Raw genomic sequence first — 16,851 nt, 5'->3', positions numbered from 1 at the left:
CCGCTTCAGAATATGGCGCAACTCGGCGAGAATTATATAGGTGAGAGCGTCCTATCACACAGCAGTACTAGTCTACTTTTTAATTGCTCTATTGTCAGCAACTCATATGTGTCCTACTATATTATGGACTTGAAAAGAACCGAAATGAAGAACCCGAAGGGGTGCGTTTCTAATAACAATCAGCGTTGTATCGTGTCGATTCTTTTGCTCCGACTTGAGAAGTAAAAGTTGACCAATTTCACCTCAAGTTATCATTGGCTTCACTTGTTTCAAAACAATCATTGTTCAATAGTATTTCTCAGAGGCGAATGTAATTGGTAATTGTGTTTTGTGATTCATTTGCTTCTCGGAAAATGACACGAGTCGATTTATCTGAAACGGCAACGTCGCATCGTCAACTGATTGTTGTCAGAAACCGAAACGTCTGCTCCTCCCTTAAAAACCACCAGGATTGTGCATTGATGTTGAAGATTTCTAATAAATCCAAAGAAATCTTGTAGTATAACTCATCATGGCGTTCACTTTTGCGGCTTTTTCTTACATCTGTGCTCTCGTCCTAGACGCTTTCCTCATCTTCTTCTCTATATTCCACGTGAGAAATCTACTTCCGTTTTATAGCCATATCGCATCAGAGACCACTCTATTCGCCGGTTTTTCGCCTTTTCCTTTCTCCATTACCATTTGTTAATAACTGGTTATTGTATTTAACTTTTCCTTCTTTACAGATAATTGCTTTTGACGAGCTCAAGACAGATTATAAAAATCCAATTGATCAGTGCAGCAGCTTGAATCCGGTGAGAATAATTTTGAGTCTGATCGTCAGTATACCTTGGAAACAATCACCTAATTATGTTTTCGATCTTATTTTTCTGCTGCAATTCAGCTAGTTCTACCTGAATATGCTATTCACATATTATTCAACTTGATGTTTCTCTTTGCGGGAGAATGGTTTACACTCATGTTCAATATTCCACTAATTGCTTATCACATCCACAGGTAAATTATTTTACATAGTGTATAATGAATGATCAAGCAAAATGTGCTTGTATGTTATTTTTTCAGATACTTGAACAGACCTGTGATGAGTGGAGCTGGACTCTATGATCCTACAAACATCATGAATCAAGATGTCTTAAATAAATGTCAACGGGAAGGATGGATCAAGTTGGCCTTCTATCTCCTATCCTTTTTTTTCTACCTCTATGGGTACAGTAGATTAGTTGATTTTGTTTTGAAGCTAATTACTAAATTCTTCTTTTCATTTCAGGATGATTCGTTCACTCATTTCTTCATGATTGGTCACAAGTAATAGCTCATTCATTAAACTATTAGTTTTAAGTTGATTGGTTTCAGCCTAGCAAGAGTGACTTGAAGTGCGTTCGAGTTTTTGAACAAATTTCTTCCCTACTTAGGTTCTCTTCGATTTTGTTACGCCAATGGCTATCGTGAAAGAGTTTTGGTTTTTCCCTTTCTAATCACTGTTTGGCTCGTATTTCACACGACTATAATAAACCTCATTTGACAAAAATAGATTTTATATTTTTATCGTGACTAAGCTAATCTAGAAATCTAATCAATTTAAATTTATATAGACAAGTCTCTATCCAGGTTGTACCCGACATGGTCACCCCACATCTGCAAAATCATCCGGTCACCATAATATGTCGGTACGAGTTTGGTTACGAGCATAAACATTCGAAAACCAAAATTTATGTTCGAGTAGAATGGACGGGGGCTTTCCATCAAAAGTGAAGATTCGAGCATTTTGTTCAGTTTCGGGTCGTTCAGCGGCTGATCCTATATCAAAAGTTACCAAAAAAAGGTAATGTATAACTCCTGCTTATGTTTTCATCCCTAGGAAGTTACCTGATTAAGATTTGTAGCACAAAAGTTAGTTTGCAAGTGTTTTTGAAAAAGATCGAAATATTCCCCGTAGTCTTGATTATCTTCTTCGCTAAAATTCTCTTGCATGGCCTTTGCGTGTTTGCTTTGGGCAGCCAAAATCCTAGTACTTCCAGGAAGGTTTCCTAAGAATCCATCAATTATTTGTATTCAACAACTAGAAACATGCCGGTGGGTTCACGTACCTGGATTAATAAGTACGACTTTGACGTTCCAAGGTCTCATCTCCATTCGAAGTGAGTTGGAAAACCCATCTAAGGCGTGTTTCGTGCCGCAATAGACAGATAGTCCGGGCAAACACCAGTTGCCATTGGCACTTGTTATGTTGATGACCCTACCTGAAGGGTAAATTCAATTATAGAATTGTATAATAATTATAGAATTTTTGGTGCTAGAGGGTAGTTGATTTTTTATTAGCTTTCTAGACAAAAGTAATGTTAAGTTTAGTCCTTTATATAAGGGTTAATAAAGAAAATTGTATTATTAATTTATTAGTATGGTTTAAAAAGGAAACCCTCACCAACACCAAATGTTGCTTGCCTTTAGCTTGTCGTATAAGAGGCAGAAATGCCTTTGTTACTCTCAAAACACCCAAGAAATTAACTTGCACTTGTGATTCTGCTTGATAATCTAATTGCCAGTCAAAGTGTCCATAGACTAAGACACCTGCATTATTGATCAAGGCCCAGAGAATTGTTTTAGTTTTTTCCAGATGATCTTTGACTACTTTCAGGGTATTTTGAATATCTGCAGGGTTGGTAACATCCATGGGAACGACGACAATATCCGGAAAATTTTCTCGCATGTAGTTAGCTCCATATCCGTTGTTGTCCAGACAAGTGGCAAAGACATGAAAACCTAACTTATGCGCGGTGATGGCTAGAGATAATCCTATTCCCGAATCGCAGCCAGTTACCACAACACTTTTCCCAGATGAGCACAACTTTTTGTATCCGCCGTATTGGAAGAACTTGAAAATAACAAAAGTTACGATAGCTACAAGTAACAAGGTATATTGATACATCTTTCCTCGTGAGCGTGAATCGAACGTTTGATTTCAGTAAACAAAAGTTGAGACTCTAAGAAGAGCCGCTGCCGCTGAGGCTGGAGGCAAGATATAGAACTTGAGAGGCAAGATAGGAAAACTTGAAGTTAATTATTTAAGAAAAATGTAGAAAAAAAATTTAAAAAAACTCAATACATGTGAAAAAATTGCTTTATTTTTTTATTTATGATAACTTTATACACATAATTTAATTAATTTCGAATGTGACAGATTCAGGCAACGTCGGGCAACGTCTTTCTAGCAGAAAGAACTTGGAGAACTCAAAACATTCGCTCAAGGATTCTATTTTTGGGGAATCATGGCTCTCCAAGTGCAAAATTTTGCACGTATTATACCATTATCAGTTCCATTTTGTAGGTCGTTTCATCAATGTCAACCATTGAATCAAATTCAATTGCTCACAAGACTTCGTGTTGTGGATAATAGCCCGATTGGCAAGGAGGCCATGCTTGAGGGTCGACCTCCGAAGTGTATTCACGTTTACAACAAGACCGGCGTCGGAACTATTGGTAAATAAATATTTAAAATACTTGATTCAATGTACTTTAAATATTTTTTTTTAATGTTTTTAGGAGACAAAGTTTTAGTGGCTATCAAGGGTCAAAAGAAAAAGGCTGTTATTATCGGTTGTAAACAAAAGCAAAAACCATTAATTCCAAAGTTTGATAGCAACAATATTGTTTTGATAGAAGACAATGGTAATTCCTTACTTAACTGCATTCACAACTTTAAATTGCATAACAAATTTTGGCTTATTAAGGCTCACCAATTGGAACAAGAATTCATGTGCCAATGCCATCCATCCTACGAAAAATTCTTAAAGATAGGAGTGTAGCTAAAAAGATTGATTTCACCAAACTTTTGTCAATAGCTACCAAATTTGTGTAATACCACATCTCATTCATAGCAATAAAATATTACAAATAGAACAAAACCAAAAATAGGATTCATGTGATGGATTTGGTCTTTATTCAACAAAGTTGCTTAAAATAACAATGGTAAGTTAAAGTTTTGAACATTAGTTGACAGTTTCCTCAATGGTCTCTGCTCGTAGTTGAAACTACCGAAAATATCAGGTAAAGTCATACCCATCCATCAAAAGGGTTCAACATTTTAACTTAATTTTCGCAATTACATTAAAAATAATCTATTTCATTGTTTGTTTAGCCATCAAACTACGGATACTTCTACTGTTGGTCCATGCTAGTTAATGCTTGATTCACGATTTGAAAAGTTTTAATAGTAGCGTTTTAGAGATCAGTTTTTTTTCGTACTTTTTGTTTTGTTTTTTGTTTAATCACGTGAACATATTGTGTTAATAGGTGTACTATATAATCTCCAAAATGTGAGGACAATAACCGGTAAGCCGCAACCGCGCAATTCAACTGTTTTCTGCTTGACTTCATCTCACGAAGACACGATCACACGAAGACGGAGACATAAAACTCGCGCGCTTTGATAATCGAATCTGCGAATCTATCGTAATCCCAAGAGAGCGAATTAGATGGCTGAAACTGGAGTTCTGGACTAACTTCGCAAGAGCACTTATTTGCGACTTTGGGGTAAATCAGTTAGTACAGGTAACAGTCAAATTTTTTTTGAGAATTATTACTGTATTTCTAAAAAAAAAAGTCCTGAACTTCTGCTGATTCACTTCTTTGCCAAATGGTCCTGGCATGCCAACCTATATGAATGAAGTGCTCAAAATCTTGTCAAAAGAAGAAGAATTAAAGTTTGAATTAAAGAAAAGTAACAGCTGAAATTTTTCTTGTGGGGAGTGATGTTTGCTAAAATCCCAGCTGAAAATTTTCCCAAGATTTCTATGCAGTGTAAGATATCTGTAGTCCCCACCTTCCTTTTCTACTTGGCGGGGAAGCAAGTCAATCGTTTAGATGGTGCCAATGCAGCTAAGCTCACACAAATGATGGTTAAAAAACAATGTAAGCCAAAATTCTCAAACAGAAAAAATATTGTTTTATTTCACTCAGATTTTGGTTATGTGTTTTTATAGAATGCCAATAAAGCACAAACTCTTGAAGTGCTTCGTCTGCCCCTGTTTTGTCTGGAGATGTGAAACCAGTTGAAGCTATTGTAAATACTAAGTCGACAGCTGGAAATTCAGATGAAATCCTGAAGAAATTAAGTAATCAAGCACCTGCTATTCATGAAAGGGAATGCTGAAAATCCTCCATGTGGTAATAGTAAATTGAATAATTGCATATTTCTTGAAATTCAAATATATCTGTATTTTCTGTTGTCCTATTCAGTGTCACTTGTGTTTCAGAAAGCTCAGTTATGGATAACCTGTTGATTTTTTCAGCAACTTCTAAACCCTCATAAAAATTAAAATTGTCAAGACCTCCAATAAGTGCAAGTACAGAAGAATATATTCCACCAGTATCTCCTTCCTGCCAACCATCTTTGGTGAAAAAAATGTTTATTCATTTTACTATTATTGCCATTGAATGTTGACTAACATAGATCTGCTTTCTAGGATTATTCCTGAAAGTTTGTCTAAATCTTCAGCTTTTGTTACCATGGTCCTCGAAAACATAGCCAGAAGGCATCCTGTCCTTCTGACTTTAGCTTGCAAAGTTCTCAGAATAATATTGAAAAGTGGTTCCGAGTTTTCGTTGATATTTTTATGCAAGCACCCATGCTAAAGTCAGAAGGACAGGATGCCTTCTGGCTATGTTTTCTAGCTTCCCCAACTTTTGCAGGGGCATACGTACGATCGCTGGCCGTAACTTACGTAGGCTATGCGTTTTCCCTTTCCGTCCAGTGATGACTCTAGTGGTCCGTGGATGCTAAGAGCTGTCACTAGATGGCCAAATATTTCAGTGTGTTTAGGGATTGAGCTATTCAGCTCTAGTGTGTTGGTAATGTAGAGGGGGATGGGTGGGTGCATCAAAGTGTTGAGACGAGAAACCATTCATCCTTTCTTTTCTTCCGAGACGCTGTCCGAGAAGGGTTACTCTAGTCATTGCTGGGTCCTTTCTCCTGAAACTTTTCGTCATCACAAAGGTAATTCCTGCCGTCATACTCTAAGGATATTAAATGTATGTCTAGTCAACATTTCTATTAAGGTATTGAAGTACTTGTAAGCTAAATCAAGTAGCATTTTGTTCTCAATGTCGTAGACAAGTGACAGTAAATTTAAAAACTATTGCGTTAACTAGAAAACTTGGGAATTTATGATTCAGTCAGAAACTTGAGCTAAACATCATTTGCTTAAATTTTCTAATAAAAAATAGATGCAATAAAAATCTAATAAATAGATGCACATTAATAGAGCATGTGAAGACATGCATTTAAGTTAATCATTTGAAAAGTCCATTTTACTTATCTACTTTACTTTTTTGACAGCATGGTGGAGATTTTCCCTTCAAGATGTAGCTGTGTCAACAGGATGCCTATTTGATGAGTTATGCTGTATCGGAGGAAATCTGAAATGGTAACAACTTTTAAGATAACTTGAGTGGGTTAGCATTTTCCTTTAATTGTGTGTCTTAAGCATGTGTGCTACACATGCTTGTTCTTTGTAGAAAATTAACTTGAGTAAGACATTAAATTCTCGATCTAAGTGAAATTTGACAACAACTTCCTGCTTAGAAAGCTTACGTGAAGAAATCTAAATCAGCTCGAATTTTTTTATTAGACAAATGAAAATTCCTTTTTCATATTTAAAAAATATTTAGTCAATTAATGTTCTTTTGCTTTGTAGGATTTCTTGGTCAGTTTGATGTTTGAGTTGTTAATGGTGTTGTCTGGTGTGGATCTTGCAGTCATCTTCCATCTGAGAGATGCCCTGAAATGGAAATTGTGCAGACTTGCAGTTGGACATCATACTTCTACGTCTTAGTTGCCTGTCTGGCTGTCGGAAATTTGTGCATCAGCTGCATTTTGTCGATGTGTCGTCTCTTGCTGCCTGTTCTCACGTTGAGGTAAATCTTGATGAAAAGTTTTATTTAATAGTTAACTTGAAACTAAATTTCTTTTCTCGTTTCAGTCATTCAGTGCAATCGTTCGCCGCCGATCCAGAGACTTGATCCATGGGTGAAGCTGAGAAGCAGTTGCTGAGATTGAAGACTAAAAATTATTTTGATTTAGTCCAATTAAAAATGCATATCTATTGTCCCATTTCCCTAAGTAAACAAAATGTCCTCATTTGGCTGGTTGTGTGAGAACCAGGAGCGTTAAGATGGAATGGGGAGTTGAAATGAGATCTGACATTTTCTATAAGAAAGATTTGTTAAACCATAAAAATGAACCAATTAACTCTACCGCTTCCATAATCATTCTTAAACATATCGCTCTAAATTTATAATACGATTTCGTTAAAACAAATAAATTATTGAAATCTAAACTGTTATCTGCCGTACATTTACTAATCCGTGTTCAATTATTAAACTGCCTTTTTTAAATATTCACATAATTTCCTGCCCAAATTTTAATTAAATTCTAAATTTTGCTAAAAATAGCCACCATTTATTTTTTACTAAGTCTTTTTCGCAAAAAATTGGCGATGTGCTTAGTTCCCATGTTTTATTTTATTAAGAAATTAAAACAATTTTTATATTATTTTTATTTTTTCATTTATTTTTACACAACCACATATATATTTTATGGCCCCCAGGGAGGGGGGGGGCCTGTGACTTTCCCAACCGCGATAATAACATGTGCCGTTATTATTTTGTTGGTGCAGAAAGCCGGAATTTAATCTAGCAGTTGTCGACTGTATCAAAACTGACATAGAATCAGTTTGCCACAATCGTATACTGCCCAAGTGAAACAAAAAGACGACACATGAAACCAATTCAAGTAAGCAACTCACTGGCAGAGCAAAACAACAAACAAAAACGGCTGAGTAATTTCATATGACACCAATGACAAAAACAGACAAAAATATACAAGTCAACAACCCGGATATCACTGGCACAGCTTCTTCAGGATAACACCAGTACATCAACTTCTGGATAACACTGGCACCACATCCTGCATACAACGGTTGAATTTGTCTTCATCACACCTTTCACCATCTGGCTGCGACAAGAAGCACGGTTGATAGACCTATGGAAGAACATAAAAAAATTACCATCAGTCAACACAAGTGTGTACACAATTACACAGGACTCATTACAACAAAAGAATACCAGGAGTAAGACTAAACAGAATAACTTTGATATCTGAATTTAACTAAGGAAGATTTACTGTTGACAAGGTATTCAAATTTCCACAGTAGCAAAGCAAATTGATCTATAGTCAAATTAACTAAATAGTTGTAGGAAATCTGAACAAAATAATTACTTTTGCTGTTGCATGGGACGAAACGTACGACTGGGTACAGGCAGCGAGACACACGAGGCATTTCGGCTAATGTACAGGCATTTTCAATTCCAATGGCAAAGTGGTATGATCAATCACCTGTCAATTGATACATCGAGACTTTACATTCCATTAACCTAATTAATTGACAAGAAATACCTTTTCATTTTGGGAAACGTCACGACCAGCATCCCATTTCTGCTGCGTCAAGGAACAAAATGGCCGAAATTGGTCCTTGAAGACACTCGCACCACCTGGTGACCATTGTGCCACTAGCGACAGCCAATTGGATTGCTTGCTTGCTGACAGCACGCAGCAGCCAAACTTGAATTCTTCACGCCTTTCACTAGCTGGCACGAAATGAATCAAGTGAGGATGAACCGATGAACACTAGATTACTCCAGCACTCCAGCAGCTTTCCCTATGAGACAACACAAATTATTTACTTGGCTATTTCCAATCATTTTCCTTAACTTTATCAACATAAAAAATCTATAATAATAACAGAAAGAATGGGGTATTTAAGATAAAAAATAAAACATACAATTTTCTGAAGAAAAGAATAATTTTCCTGCCTGTGGCTGTAAGGCAGCAGCAACGTGTTATCTCCGTTTGAGTTAGGATTCCAGCTAACTTTGGCATCAAACAGTCATGTCGCATCTAAATATATATAAATAAATATTAAATCATTAATGCAATAAACTAAAGTTAATTGATACCTATTTCTTGAGTAAAACATTCAGAAAAATCGACTCATAATGGTATGTGACCTGCATCTTTTCATATGAATTCTCTCTAGTTGCTGCAATAAACCTGATGAAGATTACCCATGGCCTTCATTATGCTCCCATAGCTTTCTCTATGACAGAAAATAAAAGTTTTATGGCATCAGATAAGAGTTTCAAATTTTTGAAGGAAGAAAAATACTTGTCTGTCGATGAATTATTTGTAGAAAACATGTTAGGAAAAAGCAACAAGTGTCCACGCTGGGGTTGGTGACCTACCAACATCAACAGAAACTCCAGATAATTACAATGAATATTAACTAAGAATGTAAAGAGGTATTCACAAAATTTGTGACTAAGCTAATATCGGTTTTTACCTGTATTAACAGGATAAAGCATTCAGTAGAACGACGATTTTTAATGAAAGAATTTATGGCAGGCTACTTGTAGGCTATAGTTGCCTTTCGCGTTCCTTCCTACACGTTATAATTAATAAGAAATATGAAAGGTGATCCAACACAGATACCGAATAAATAACATCACAAACAAGTTGAACAGAAATAAACTTGAATTTACTTATGAATTCATCGGTAATTTTCATGGATAAATAGGAAAACTTTTGACAACCACTCAACAATTCCCCATCACATGATAAACAAGAACACCTGTGTCATCTATTGGACACCTCTGACACTTCAAGTCCCAAAAACGCAATTGAGTTTTGTGAGACACAAAACATGAAATTTTTGAATTCTAGTGATATTGTATATCTAAAAAAACATTACTGCTTTGTGCTTTGCATAAAAAATATTACATACATGGGGTAACGAAAATGTTTTCATCGCTGTATCTGCAATGTAAAAGCAATTCAGTTCTTTAGCTGCTTATATAACTTGAACGGTGCACTTTTATTTGCTTAAACCTAACTGGAAATCTTGTGATAATTACAGAGAACAATGCTCACTTGCTAGTTTTATGCAAATTTTCCGGAAGTATACCGGAAGTAAGCGATAGCGCCTTAACCATTGAGCTGCCGACAAAATAAACCAAATATTCATGATCTCCGTCAAATTTGGGGTCGATTTGGTGTAATTTAAACGAAATCCAAAATTTGGTCAAAATCGAGATTTTTCCTGAACTATAGTTCAGGATAATTCTCAAAACCGGAAGTACGCGAACGTACAAATAAAAACATGAACTTTACCACAAATTTTACGAGGATCACGAATATGTGATTATTTTGTGCGTCGAATGAATATTTACTAAACTACTGACTGAAATGAGAAAACCGGAAGTAGTAAAAAAAAACACATTATTAAAAATATAACAAGTGAGCTTTGTTGCTGAAACAGAAACTGACAGTGCCCAAAATTACCTAATAGTAGCAGCGAGAAATTTCTGCAGAGATGTGCAAAGTAAAGCTAAACTAATGCTTCTGACAGGTGGAAAATGATCAAAGGCAAAGCCGTCTAGCGTCACAAAGAAGAAACGTTTCAAAGTAACATGAAAAGTTGAAAACAAACAATGTCCGCTCTAACTCGTTGACACTCATTTGAAAAAAAAACTAACAAACAGGTAACAAGTAAATAACTTTAATACTCACGTAATATTCTCCCTTCCAAATTTGTATCTCGTCTTCACCAAGAAGCCACCACACAGACGAAATCCCCAAAGGTGTAAATTGGACGTCAGTTGTTTGTTATGGTTGTGTTTAAGTAAAAAAAATGCAGCAAGAGGAATTAAAAAACGACGCCTTCCGACGAATTTTCAAATATTATAAGCAAAAGCAACCACCTCCTGATTTGTCAGGCGTAATCAATTTTCGTGATGAATCGAGTTTCGAAAAACATGTTAGTTCTTCTGACTTGCACTTTTGGTGGTTTGCCACTCTATTTCACACTAAAGTAAAATGTATTTTGTGTAGGGAATCAGACAAGATTCTGCCTGCGTTGCTTCAACTGATTTAAACTATGCTTTTCATGATCTAGGACTTCAGCCTATAAACAATTGGAAAGTGTTTACTATTCACAAACACTCAGGTAATGTTTTGGACTGCAATTACCACTTTTGCATTGACATAATCTTTCCTTCATTTATTTAAAGGGTTGTATTTCATTTCTAACCCTTTTACTGAGAGTGGAGTACAGCACTGGATTGAGCGATCCTTTGAGAATTATTGCCTTCCACCTAATCCAACTAACATTAAGGAAAATGTTGACTTAAACAATTGCCAAGATTATACAATTCTTCAAAAACTTAGATGGGCCACCCTTGGATATCACCATAATTGGGATACAAAGGTTTGTTTGTTGCACATAAACTTGTGGTGGTAATTGTTTAGTTCTTTCTTTAACAGGAATATGATGAAAGTTCCAAAGGTGAATTTCCTTTGGATTTAAACCTCCTTTCCAGCATTATTGCTCAAAGTATTGGGTTCCTATCTTTCAAAGCTGAAGCTGCAATTGTCAATTATTACGCGCTTGATTCTTCAATTGGTGGGCATACCGATCATTCGGAAAGAAATCACGAAGCTCCGTTGATTTCTATAAGGTAAATTTAGGAAAATGTTTAAAATCAATTTGATTTAAAACTTCCCTTTTATTTGTTGTTTTAAAGCTTCGGACAGACTGCAATATTTTTACTGGGCGGGGCTGACAAATCCGTGGTACCAACGCCACTTTTCATTCAAAACGGAGATATTGTCATCATGTCGTCAGCAACAAGACTGTGTTATCATGCAGTGCCTAAAATAGTTACCGATCCTGAATTTGTCATCAAGGGTAATTCGAATTATTTTGAATAGTGTCATCTTCAATCAATTACCTTTTCTTCTGCAATCAGGTCGATGGTCATCAATCATGTCAAAAATGCGCTTGAACCTTAATGTTCGTCAAGTCAACCTGTAAAGAAATTTACTGCCCATCATGTTCGTTGTATTATTGCACTCACTAAAAGGCTGTATATAAAAAGGAGGGGAATACATTTTGGGTAATAAACAAAAATAATAGTACACAATATAAAGGTGGGGGGAGGGGTAAACGCCGATTACATAAAACGAGACAAACTCGGGCCTAACAAGAGGAAATGCACAACAGCATTTTATAGTAGGACTGTTGACACATACACATGATTAAGCAGGCACGAAATACGGTTAATGAATTGAACACATTATTGGCGTGAGCGCCCACGTATTGCACTCACTTGGCTAATACTAGAATTAAGCAACTGGACAGGATAATGTACGAGCAATTAGCAAATGACTACGCGCTCTAAATTTTTTTGCATGTTCACACTTCACAGTTCATTTTAAAAAAAGAATTGTTTTTGAAAACGAAAAAGGTGACACCGAATAAGCGATAAGTTGAGTAATTTCACATTCTAATAAATATCGTTGTTGAGAAATTTCCATTAAGCTCTGATAACATGAATTAAGTAACTTTTCAGGACTAATTTCTTATTTCAAAATATGTGGCGACACCGGTAGTTGCCTCTTTGGAACAGAAAAAAGTGATGATTTTACGACCTATAACGCAATACTCTGAAACGGAAAACACACGCAAGACTAAAACTGACGCTACTAAAATTTGGACTCAAGCAGCAATTGAAATGGAGCCTTATAAAACGGGGGGATCAGATTGTTACATAGATTTTTCTCTTTTGAGTATGCTTGCTCGAGAGTGAGGCCTGAGAACGTTATTGGCAGGAGTGAGTTGTTGTCGACGGTTATTTGCGCAGCGTAAATCAAAGCTAACAACGACATTTCGACCGGACAAATCCACTTTCTCCTCTTTCGTTTTTTGACTGTTGACTCGACTGCTGTTCACTCGACTGCCCAATGTCGTGGAATTGCCAGACGATGACGACGAAGTCAAACAACACGCTTCACGAAGCAATCCTAAATTAGCATTGCGAACAGCGTCGCTAGTTGAGCGATTGGAGCGAGGATAACAACGTCCCGACAGAAAGTGCGAGCAGGGTGCATTTTTGGAATGCTGACACAATACTTCCTCAATCTCTTTTTCACTGTAATTCAGAATTTATCTTTAAAAAAAAACCACGTCGTTTGCGGTTTAAGTATGAACGTACCTGGCAAATTCCAGAAAATCGTCGAAAATGGGTGAAGGCATCACTTTGAGCTCCTTGAGGTCGCCTTCACAATCGCCGTGGTGATGGCTACTTGACTGCTCGTAGCGATCAAGAAATTCACCCAATTTACTGGCCAGGCTGGCAACTCGATCACTACCGGTCAATTTTTTCATTTGACTCTGTTAAAGAATCAATCACATTAAGTTAAACGGGTAGTATAATAGGCATATAATGCTCGTTCGATTATACCTTAGGGGACGGAGATGCAGAACGGAGACGCCCGGCTGAGCCAAGCCGTTGCAAAAAGCGTTCAATCAGATCCAGCTGGTTAACGCAATCGGTAGAATTTTCAAGACCAGGTAACCGTTGCTGAACAAAGCGTAAATATCGTGAAAAACCTCTTCGACTTTGTTCTTGGCTACATTTAAAGATTTAAAATTAATTTAAAAAACCGTTAAGATAATCACATGAAAAAAAATACCTCAGAATATATTGGTTTGCCAGTTGCTCGTGAATTTCTTTTTTGATCCTCGTAGGTGAATCTTCGACCGTTGGAGCTTTTTTAATACCTTTAATCATTCCTAATGAATTTTGTAAATAATTAGCGTTTTGTATATTATTTTTCTTTTAAAATAGTGTACCTGGTCGACGGTTATCTATTGTAAGAGGTTGGAGAACAGCATCTTCATAAAACGAAGTGCTACTCTCGCCTTCGGACTCTTCATTCAGCGAACGCCAATTGGGGTGTGCCCAATTCAAGGAGTTGAAGCGAACAGAAGTCCCGGTGGGTTGGTTTAAGGATCTGTTGGCCGGTCGAAGTAATTTTTTCGGTATTCTCGGAGGAAGCTTGGCAGCCGAAGTCAAGGTAGCCAAATTTGCGGTAGAATCGCAAGATCCATTCGTGGAAGCCGCAGCAACTGCTGCCGCTGCGACCGAAGCCACTGTCGTCGAGTTGGTGCGGTTGTTGCTTATCAATGGAAACAGTCGATCGTGAACCATGCGATTAAAACTAACTCCAGGTGAGGCAAGAGCTGGTGATGAGCAAAGTGTTTCAATGAAATCTCCATAAATCGGCCACGAGTCCTCGGTTGGAAAAATGCGGTTGAAGTCCCCGCGCCGCTCATAATCATCACGCAACTGAGTTAGAATGCGTGACTCCTCGGCAGTGATCGTCGAGGCGCTACTCGTCAACTTGACGGTGCGAGTCTGCTGCAGGCGTGACCGTGGGCCGGTATCCGCCGATTGAGCCCTTCGATATTGATTACGCTCGGTAGATGTAGGCGCAGTTTTAGCCCGTCCTTGCCTTTGAGCGGCTACTGATGAACCAGGCGTCGTCTGCGTTGTTGCAGGGTCCACAGCAGGAATTCCCACAAGCGTCAGCAAGTCCGACAGCATGGCCGATTTCACGCGAAGATCCAATGGCGAATCACAACCCAACGAAGGTGACAAATTCACTTCCAAAAGCCACGGCTTCAGATCCGAATCGACAAGAATATCAAATCCGTACAACTCTTTGAAAACGACAACCATTAGATTTGACAACATTTTATCACAACATTATTTGTGTTACCGAAACAGTTGTTTCGATTTGGCACGAACATCTTGCAAGCCGCAACAACTGGAGGAGTAGCTGCCATGATGGCTTTGATGCATACGTCTTCAATACGACGCATTAGACGATTCACATCCTTGCCCTGTACATCAAAAATAAATTAGAATTATAATCGTTAAATCATAGAGAAAATATGACCTGGGATCTAAGATATTTGAGGAATCCCGTCAAGGACCTTTTGTGACCAACATCTTCCACACTTGGATCTTCGGAACTGTGGAAGAGACATCAGATGTTTACGACTATACGCTTAAACTTTCTCTGAAGTTGAAACTTACACTACGAAATCAGCATGATATTTGTTGATACTGTAGTTACACAGGTGGATGCAGGGATTATCCAAACTGCTTTGATCAGCCGTGTACTTTACTGCGGCGAAACGAACAATACCATGACGATAGAGGTAAATAACAAGTGGATCGTAAGACGTAACAGCAACGTAGAGACGCAAATCGCACTATACAAATAAATTGATAAAATTAATTTACTGAAACGAAAAATAACATTAAAGAATATTACCTTATGGCCATCGACTAATAAAGGATTGGCAATATACTTGGATACGAGCACAGGCTCCTCCATTGGGACTTCTTCAGGCTAAATACCGGCGGTGAAAAAATTATTATTGGCAAACCACAAGTTTAATGGTAAACCTACTTTGCTAACTAAATAGATTCCACGTCCCCTTGACGAAGCTACTGGTTTGACTATCCATGGGCCATGTAATCTATGGTGAGCTGACCAGAAATCCCTGCAAATGAAAATGAAGAATGTCAGCATTTTATAATGAGTTGCGTGTTGTGCTGCAGTGCTACCTGTATTCATTTGGCATGATAAAGCTGGGTGGAAGGAAATCAAAGTGCTTGGACCCATGGCAGTGCTGAAGCCTTGCAACATTTTTATATAATCTGTCCTTTCTAGTCAACTCATATGACCTAGGAAAGTGGTTTACTCTCTGGTAAGATCGTAGTGAAGAGAATGTGTGTGGCCTAGGGTGGGAACCAGTCCAAAGTAGGTTGAAGTCATTATTGGTAGCTGATACCTCTGTCAGACCGTGTGAGGACAATAAAGCATTGACCAACCAACCGTCACTTTGAGAGGTACGGAAAGTAAGGTTCAAGGCTTTACCAACCTGGCATTTAAATTGTTTTGAAAACACGTTTTAAAAATTTGATTGGCTTACCAAAATGAATATAGTAATACCTGGAATGGTGGTGTACCTGACAACACACTTGCTCTAAACTTTGCAACAGGAGGTTTTCTTCCCGATTCAATCTGAATCAACCAACTATCCAGCTTTCTCAAGTCATCCCTTGAGAAGAAAAGTTTTTATTAGATAAGAGTTTCAATCAATTAGCATGAAACACATGACTCACTCTGAATCTTCCACCTGGTTATTATTATTGGTGGGAGCAGCAGCCATATTACCGATTTAAATTGTTTGACTATAGCAGGTGATGCTGAAAACAAGAATGACTTGAAAATACTCAAGCTCGACATACACGTATACAAAGAAGAAAAAAAAAAGTAAGTACAAAAAAATCTAAAGGCTGAGCCGCAGCATTTTCACGACTTGTCCCCACCTTTCAGAGAACTGAACTAAACTGAACTGAAGAGAACCTGAGGGAAAAGAATTTCGGAACTATACGCTGTTGCCATGACGACGATTGACGCAAGCCAAACTCAAAGTCCGGACTACTTTTTTATTTTCGGGGGTTGTTGTATATCGTCCTATTCCCGACTGTAGGAGGTCTATCTCCATCAGTCCTTAAACATATTACATTGACGATGGCTATGTGGCGAGATGACTATCGACACGAAACCTTGTGGGGGTTTGTTGTCATAAATAAACGTTCAATGGGCCCCATGTTTTCGTTTCCTTTCACGCACTGTGCGCTGGCGATGAATTAAACATTTTCTTTTATCTCTCTCGTCTGGTCACCGTAAAACACGATTTCTCTTTCTTTTGTTTCTCCTGCTGAGAAAGCCTGTCCGTCTAGCTGACTAATTTTATGTGACTGGGGCAGGTATAGCACATTACGCTCGACGGCGCATATAATTCAATTACAATAATCGATCACAGAAGATTGGATGAGCCTCTCTCTATTCGACCTACTTTTATGGCGTTGCTCCCC

General features: G+C 37.6%; 6 protein-coding genes and 1 long non-coding RNA gene across 13 annotated transcripts; 4 read left to right on the top strand and 3 right to left on the bottom strand.

Moving 5' to 3' along the window:
• Positions 1–387: 387 nt before the first annotated feature.
• Positions 388–1,530, top strand: LOC124209748 (protein cornichon-like). Of its 2 annotated transcripts, XM_046607902.1 has the most exons (6): positions 388–592; positions 726–794; positions 884–996; positions 1,063–1,206; positions 1,268–1,305; positions 1,413–1,530. In XM_046607902.1, exons 1-5 carry the CDS (start codon positions 512–514, stop codon positions 1,293–1,295), a joined length of 435 nt encoding a protein of 144 aa, XP_046463858.1. In that variant the 5' UTR covers positions 388–511; the 3' UTR covers positions 1,296–1,305; positions 1,413–1,530. The 2 variants fall into 2 exon arrangements, with proteins under 2 accessions (XP_046463858.1, XP_046463857.1); XM_046607901.1 differs by having other exon boundaries at positions 389–592; positions 1,268–1,530.
• Positions 1,518–3,008, bottom strand: LOC124209745 (D-beta-hydroxybutyrate dehydrogenase, mitochondrial-like). The gene is made up of 4 exons (XM_046607899.1): positions 2,443–3,008; positions 2,088–2,240; positions 1,867–2,027; positions 1,518–1,797 (listed from the first exon to the last, which is right to left on the bottom strand). The coding sequence occupies exons 1-4, from the start codon at positions 2,924–2,926 to the stop codon at positions 1,585–1,587; spliced, it is 1,011 nt and encodes a 336-aa protein (XP_046463855.1). The 5' UTR covers positions 2,927–3,008; the 3' UTR covers positions 1,518–1,584.
• Positions 3,009–3,202: 194 nt separating this feature from the next.
• On the top strand, positions 3,203–3,904 carry LOC124209746 (39S ribosomal protein L14, mitochondrial-like). Its single transcript, XM_046607900.1, has 3 exons — positions 3,203–3,477; positions 3,541–3,666; positions 3,729–3,904. Exons 1-3 carry the CDS (start codon positions 3,267–3,269, stop codon positions 3,854–3,856), a joined length of 465 nt encoding a protein of 154 aa, XP_046463856.1. The 5' UTR covers positions 3,203–3,266; the 3' UTR covers positions 3,857–3,904.
• An 840-nt stretch (positions 3,905–4,744) lies between these two features.
• LOC124209749 lies at positions 4,745–7,328 on the top strand. 2 transcript variants are annotated; one of them, XR_006881051.1, is made up of 7 exons: positions 4,745–4,908; positions 4,980–5,163; positions 5,236–5,392; positions 5,463–5,992; positions 6,335–6,422; positions 6,693–6,912; positions 6,978–7,328. XR_006881051.1 is itself a non-coding variant. In XM_046607903.1 (4 exons), exons 1-4 carry the CDS (start codon positions 5,863–5,865, stop codon positions 7,015–7,017), a joined length of 417 nt encoding a protein of 138 aa, XP_046463859.1. In that variant the 5' UTR covers positions 5,710–5,862; the 3' UTR covers positions 7,018–7,328. The 2 variants fall into 2 exon arrangements, 1 of the variants encoding a protein (XP_046463859.1); XM_046607903.1 differs by lacking the exons at positions 4,745–4,908; positions 4,980–5,163; positions 5,236–5,392 and having other exon boundaries at positions 5,710–5,992; positions 6,754–6,912.
• A 312-nt stretch (positions 7,329–7,640) lies between these two features.
• Positions 7,641–10,467, bottom strand: LOC124208873. Of its 3 annotated transcripts, none has more exons than XR_006880673.1 (8): positions 10,394–10,467; positions 9,396–9,494; positions 9,221–9,293; positions 9,013–9,152; positions 8,838–8,953; positions 8,453–8,714; positions 8,276–8,392; positions 7,641–8,038 (listed from the first exon to the last, which is right to left on the bottom strand). It is a non-coding gene; the product is annotated as an uncharacterized LOC124208873 (long non-coding RNA). The 3 variants fall into 3 exon arrangements; XR_006880676.1 differs by lacking the exon at positions 10,394–10,467 and adding an exon at positions 9,837–10,010; XR_006880674.1 differs by lacking the exon at positions 10,394–10,467 and adding an exon at positions 9,595–9,863.
• Positions 10,468–10,508: 41 nt separating this feature from the next.
• Positions 10,509–12,019, top strand: LOC124208871 (nucleic acid dioxygenase ALKBH1-like). Of its 3 annotated transcripts, none has more exons than XM_046606738.1 (7): positions 10,524–10,593; positions 10,667–10,868; positions 10,943–11,057; positions 11,122–11,318; positions 11,375–11,568; positions 11,635–11,798; positions 11,860–12,019. In XM_046606738.1, the coding sequence occupies exons 2-7, from the start codon at positions 10,743–10,745 to the stop codon at positions 11,922–11,924; spliced, it is 861 nt and encodes a 286-aa protein (XP_046462694.1). In that variant the 5' UTR covers positions 10,524–10,593; positions 10,667–10,742; the 3' UTR covers positions 11,925–12,019. The 3 variants fall into 3 exon arrangements, with proteins under 3 accessions (XP_046462692.1, XP_046462694.1, XP_046462693.1); XM_046606737.1 differs by having other exon boundaries at positions 10,529–10,593; positions 10,664–10,868; XM_046606736.1 differs by having other exon boundaries at positions 10,509–10,868.
• Positions 11,930–16,359, bottom strand: LOC124208864 (tubulin polyglutamylase TTLL5-like). The gene is made up of 13 exons (XM_046606721.1): positions 16,093–16,359; positions 15,920–16,028; positions 15,532–15,848; positions 15,374–15,467; positions 15,236–15,313; positions 14,995–15,173; positions 14,855–14,930; positions 14,675–14,798; positions 13,746–14,615; positions 13,586–13,685; positions 13,354–13,522; positions 13,105–13,283; positions 11,930–13,041 (listed from the first exon to the last, which is right to left on the bottom strand). The coding sequence occupies exons 1-13, from the start codon at positions 16,137–16,139 to the stop codon at positions 12,657–12,659; spliced, it is 2,727 nt and encodes a 908-aa protein (XP_046462677.1). The 5' UTR covers positions 16,140–16,359; the 3' UTR covers positions 11,930–12,656.
• Positions 16,360–16,851: the final 492 nt, after the last annotated feature.

The sequence above is a fragment of the Daphnia pulex genome, chromosome 12 (assembly GCF_021134715.1).
Source record: "Daphnia pulex isolate KAP4 chromosome 12, ASM2113471v1".
NCBI lineage: Eukaryota > Metazoa > Arthropoda > Branchiopoda > Diplostraca > Daphniidae > Daphnia > Daphnia pulex.
The sequence above is the reverse complement of the archived record's forward strand: the minus strand, read 5'-3'. Positions and strand labels throughout refer to the sequence as shown.

Excerpts from the sequence above, each read along its gene's own strand:
- LOC124209748 (XM_046607902.1), top strand. The coding sequence starts at position 512 with ATGGCGTTCACTTTTGCGGCTTTTTCTTACATCTGTGCTCTCGTCCTA. Across the intron at positions 997-1,062 it reads ATTGCTTATCACATCCACAG|ATACTTGAACAGACCTGTGA; the intron begins GTAAATTATTTT and ends TTATTTTTTCAG. Across the intron at positions 1,207-1,267 it reads TTTTTTTTCTACCTCTATGG|GATGATTCGTTCACTCATTT; the intron begins GTACAGTAGATT and ends TTTTCATTTCAG.
- LOC124209745 (XM_046607899.1), bottom strand. The coding sequence starts at position 2,926 with ATGTATCAATATACCTTGTTACTTGTAGCTATCGTAACTTTTGTTATT. Across the intron at positions 2,028-2,087 it reads AGTCGTACTTATTAATCCAG|GAAACCTTCCTGGAAGTACT; the intron begins GTACGTGAACCC and ends ATGGATTCTTAG. Across the intron at positions 1,798-1,866 it reads GTGCTACAAATCTTAATCAG|GATCAGCCGCTGAACGACCC; the intron begins GTAACTTCCTAG and ends CTTTTGATATAG.
- LOC124209746 (XM_046607900.1), top strand. The coding sequence starts at position 3,267 with ATGGCTCTCCAAGTGCAAAATTTTGCACGTATTATACCATTATCAGTT. Across the intron at positions 3,478-3,540 it reads GACCGGCGTCGGAACTATTG|GAGACAAAGTTTTAGTGGCT; the intron begins GTAAATAAATAT and ends TAATGTTTTTAG. Across the intron at positions 3,667-3,728 it reads TGTTTTGATAGAAGACAATG|GCTCACCAATTGGAACAAGA; the intron begins GTAATTCCTTAC and ends TGGCTTATTAAG.
- LOC124209749 (XM_046607903.1), top strand. The coding sequence starts at position 5,863 with ATGGGTGGGTGCATCAAAGTGTTGAGACGAGAAACCATTCATCCTTTC. Across the intron at positions 5,993-6,334 it reads AACTTTTCGTCATCACAAAG|CATGGTGGAGATTTTCCCTT; the intron begins GTAATTCCTGCC and ends CTTTTTTGACAG. Across the intron at positions 6,913-6,977 it reads CTGCCTGTTCTCACGTTGAG|TCATTCAGTGCAATCGTTCG; the intron begins GTAAATCTTGAT and ends TTCTCGTTTCAG.
- LOC124208871 (XM_046606736.1), top strand. The coding sequence starts at position 10,743 with ATGCAGCAAGAGGAATTAAAAAACGACGCCTTCCGACGAATTTTCAAA. Across the intron at positions 11,319-11,374 it reads ACCATAATTGGGATACAAAG|GAATATGATGAAAGTTCCAA; the intron begins GTTTGTTTGTTG and ends TTTCTTTAACAG. Across the intron at positions 11,569-11,634 it reads GCTCCGTTGATTTCTATAAG|CTTCGGACAGACTGCAATAT; the intron begins GTAAATTTAGGA and ends GTTGTTTTAAAG.
- LOC124208864 (XM_046606721.1), bottom strand. The coding sequence starts at position 16,139 with ATGGCTGCTGCTCCCACCAATAATAATAACCAGGTGGAAGATTCAGA. Across the intron at positions 16,029-16,092 it reads AACCAGGTGGAAGATTCAGA|GGATGACTTGAGAAAGCTGG; the intron begins GTGAGTCATGTG and ends TTTCTTCTCAAG. Across the intron at positions 13,686-13,745 it reads AATAGATAACCGTCGACCAG|GAATGATTAAAGGTATTAAA; the intron begins GTACACTATTTT and ends AAAATTCATTAG.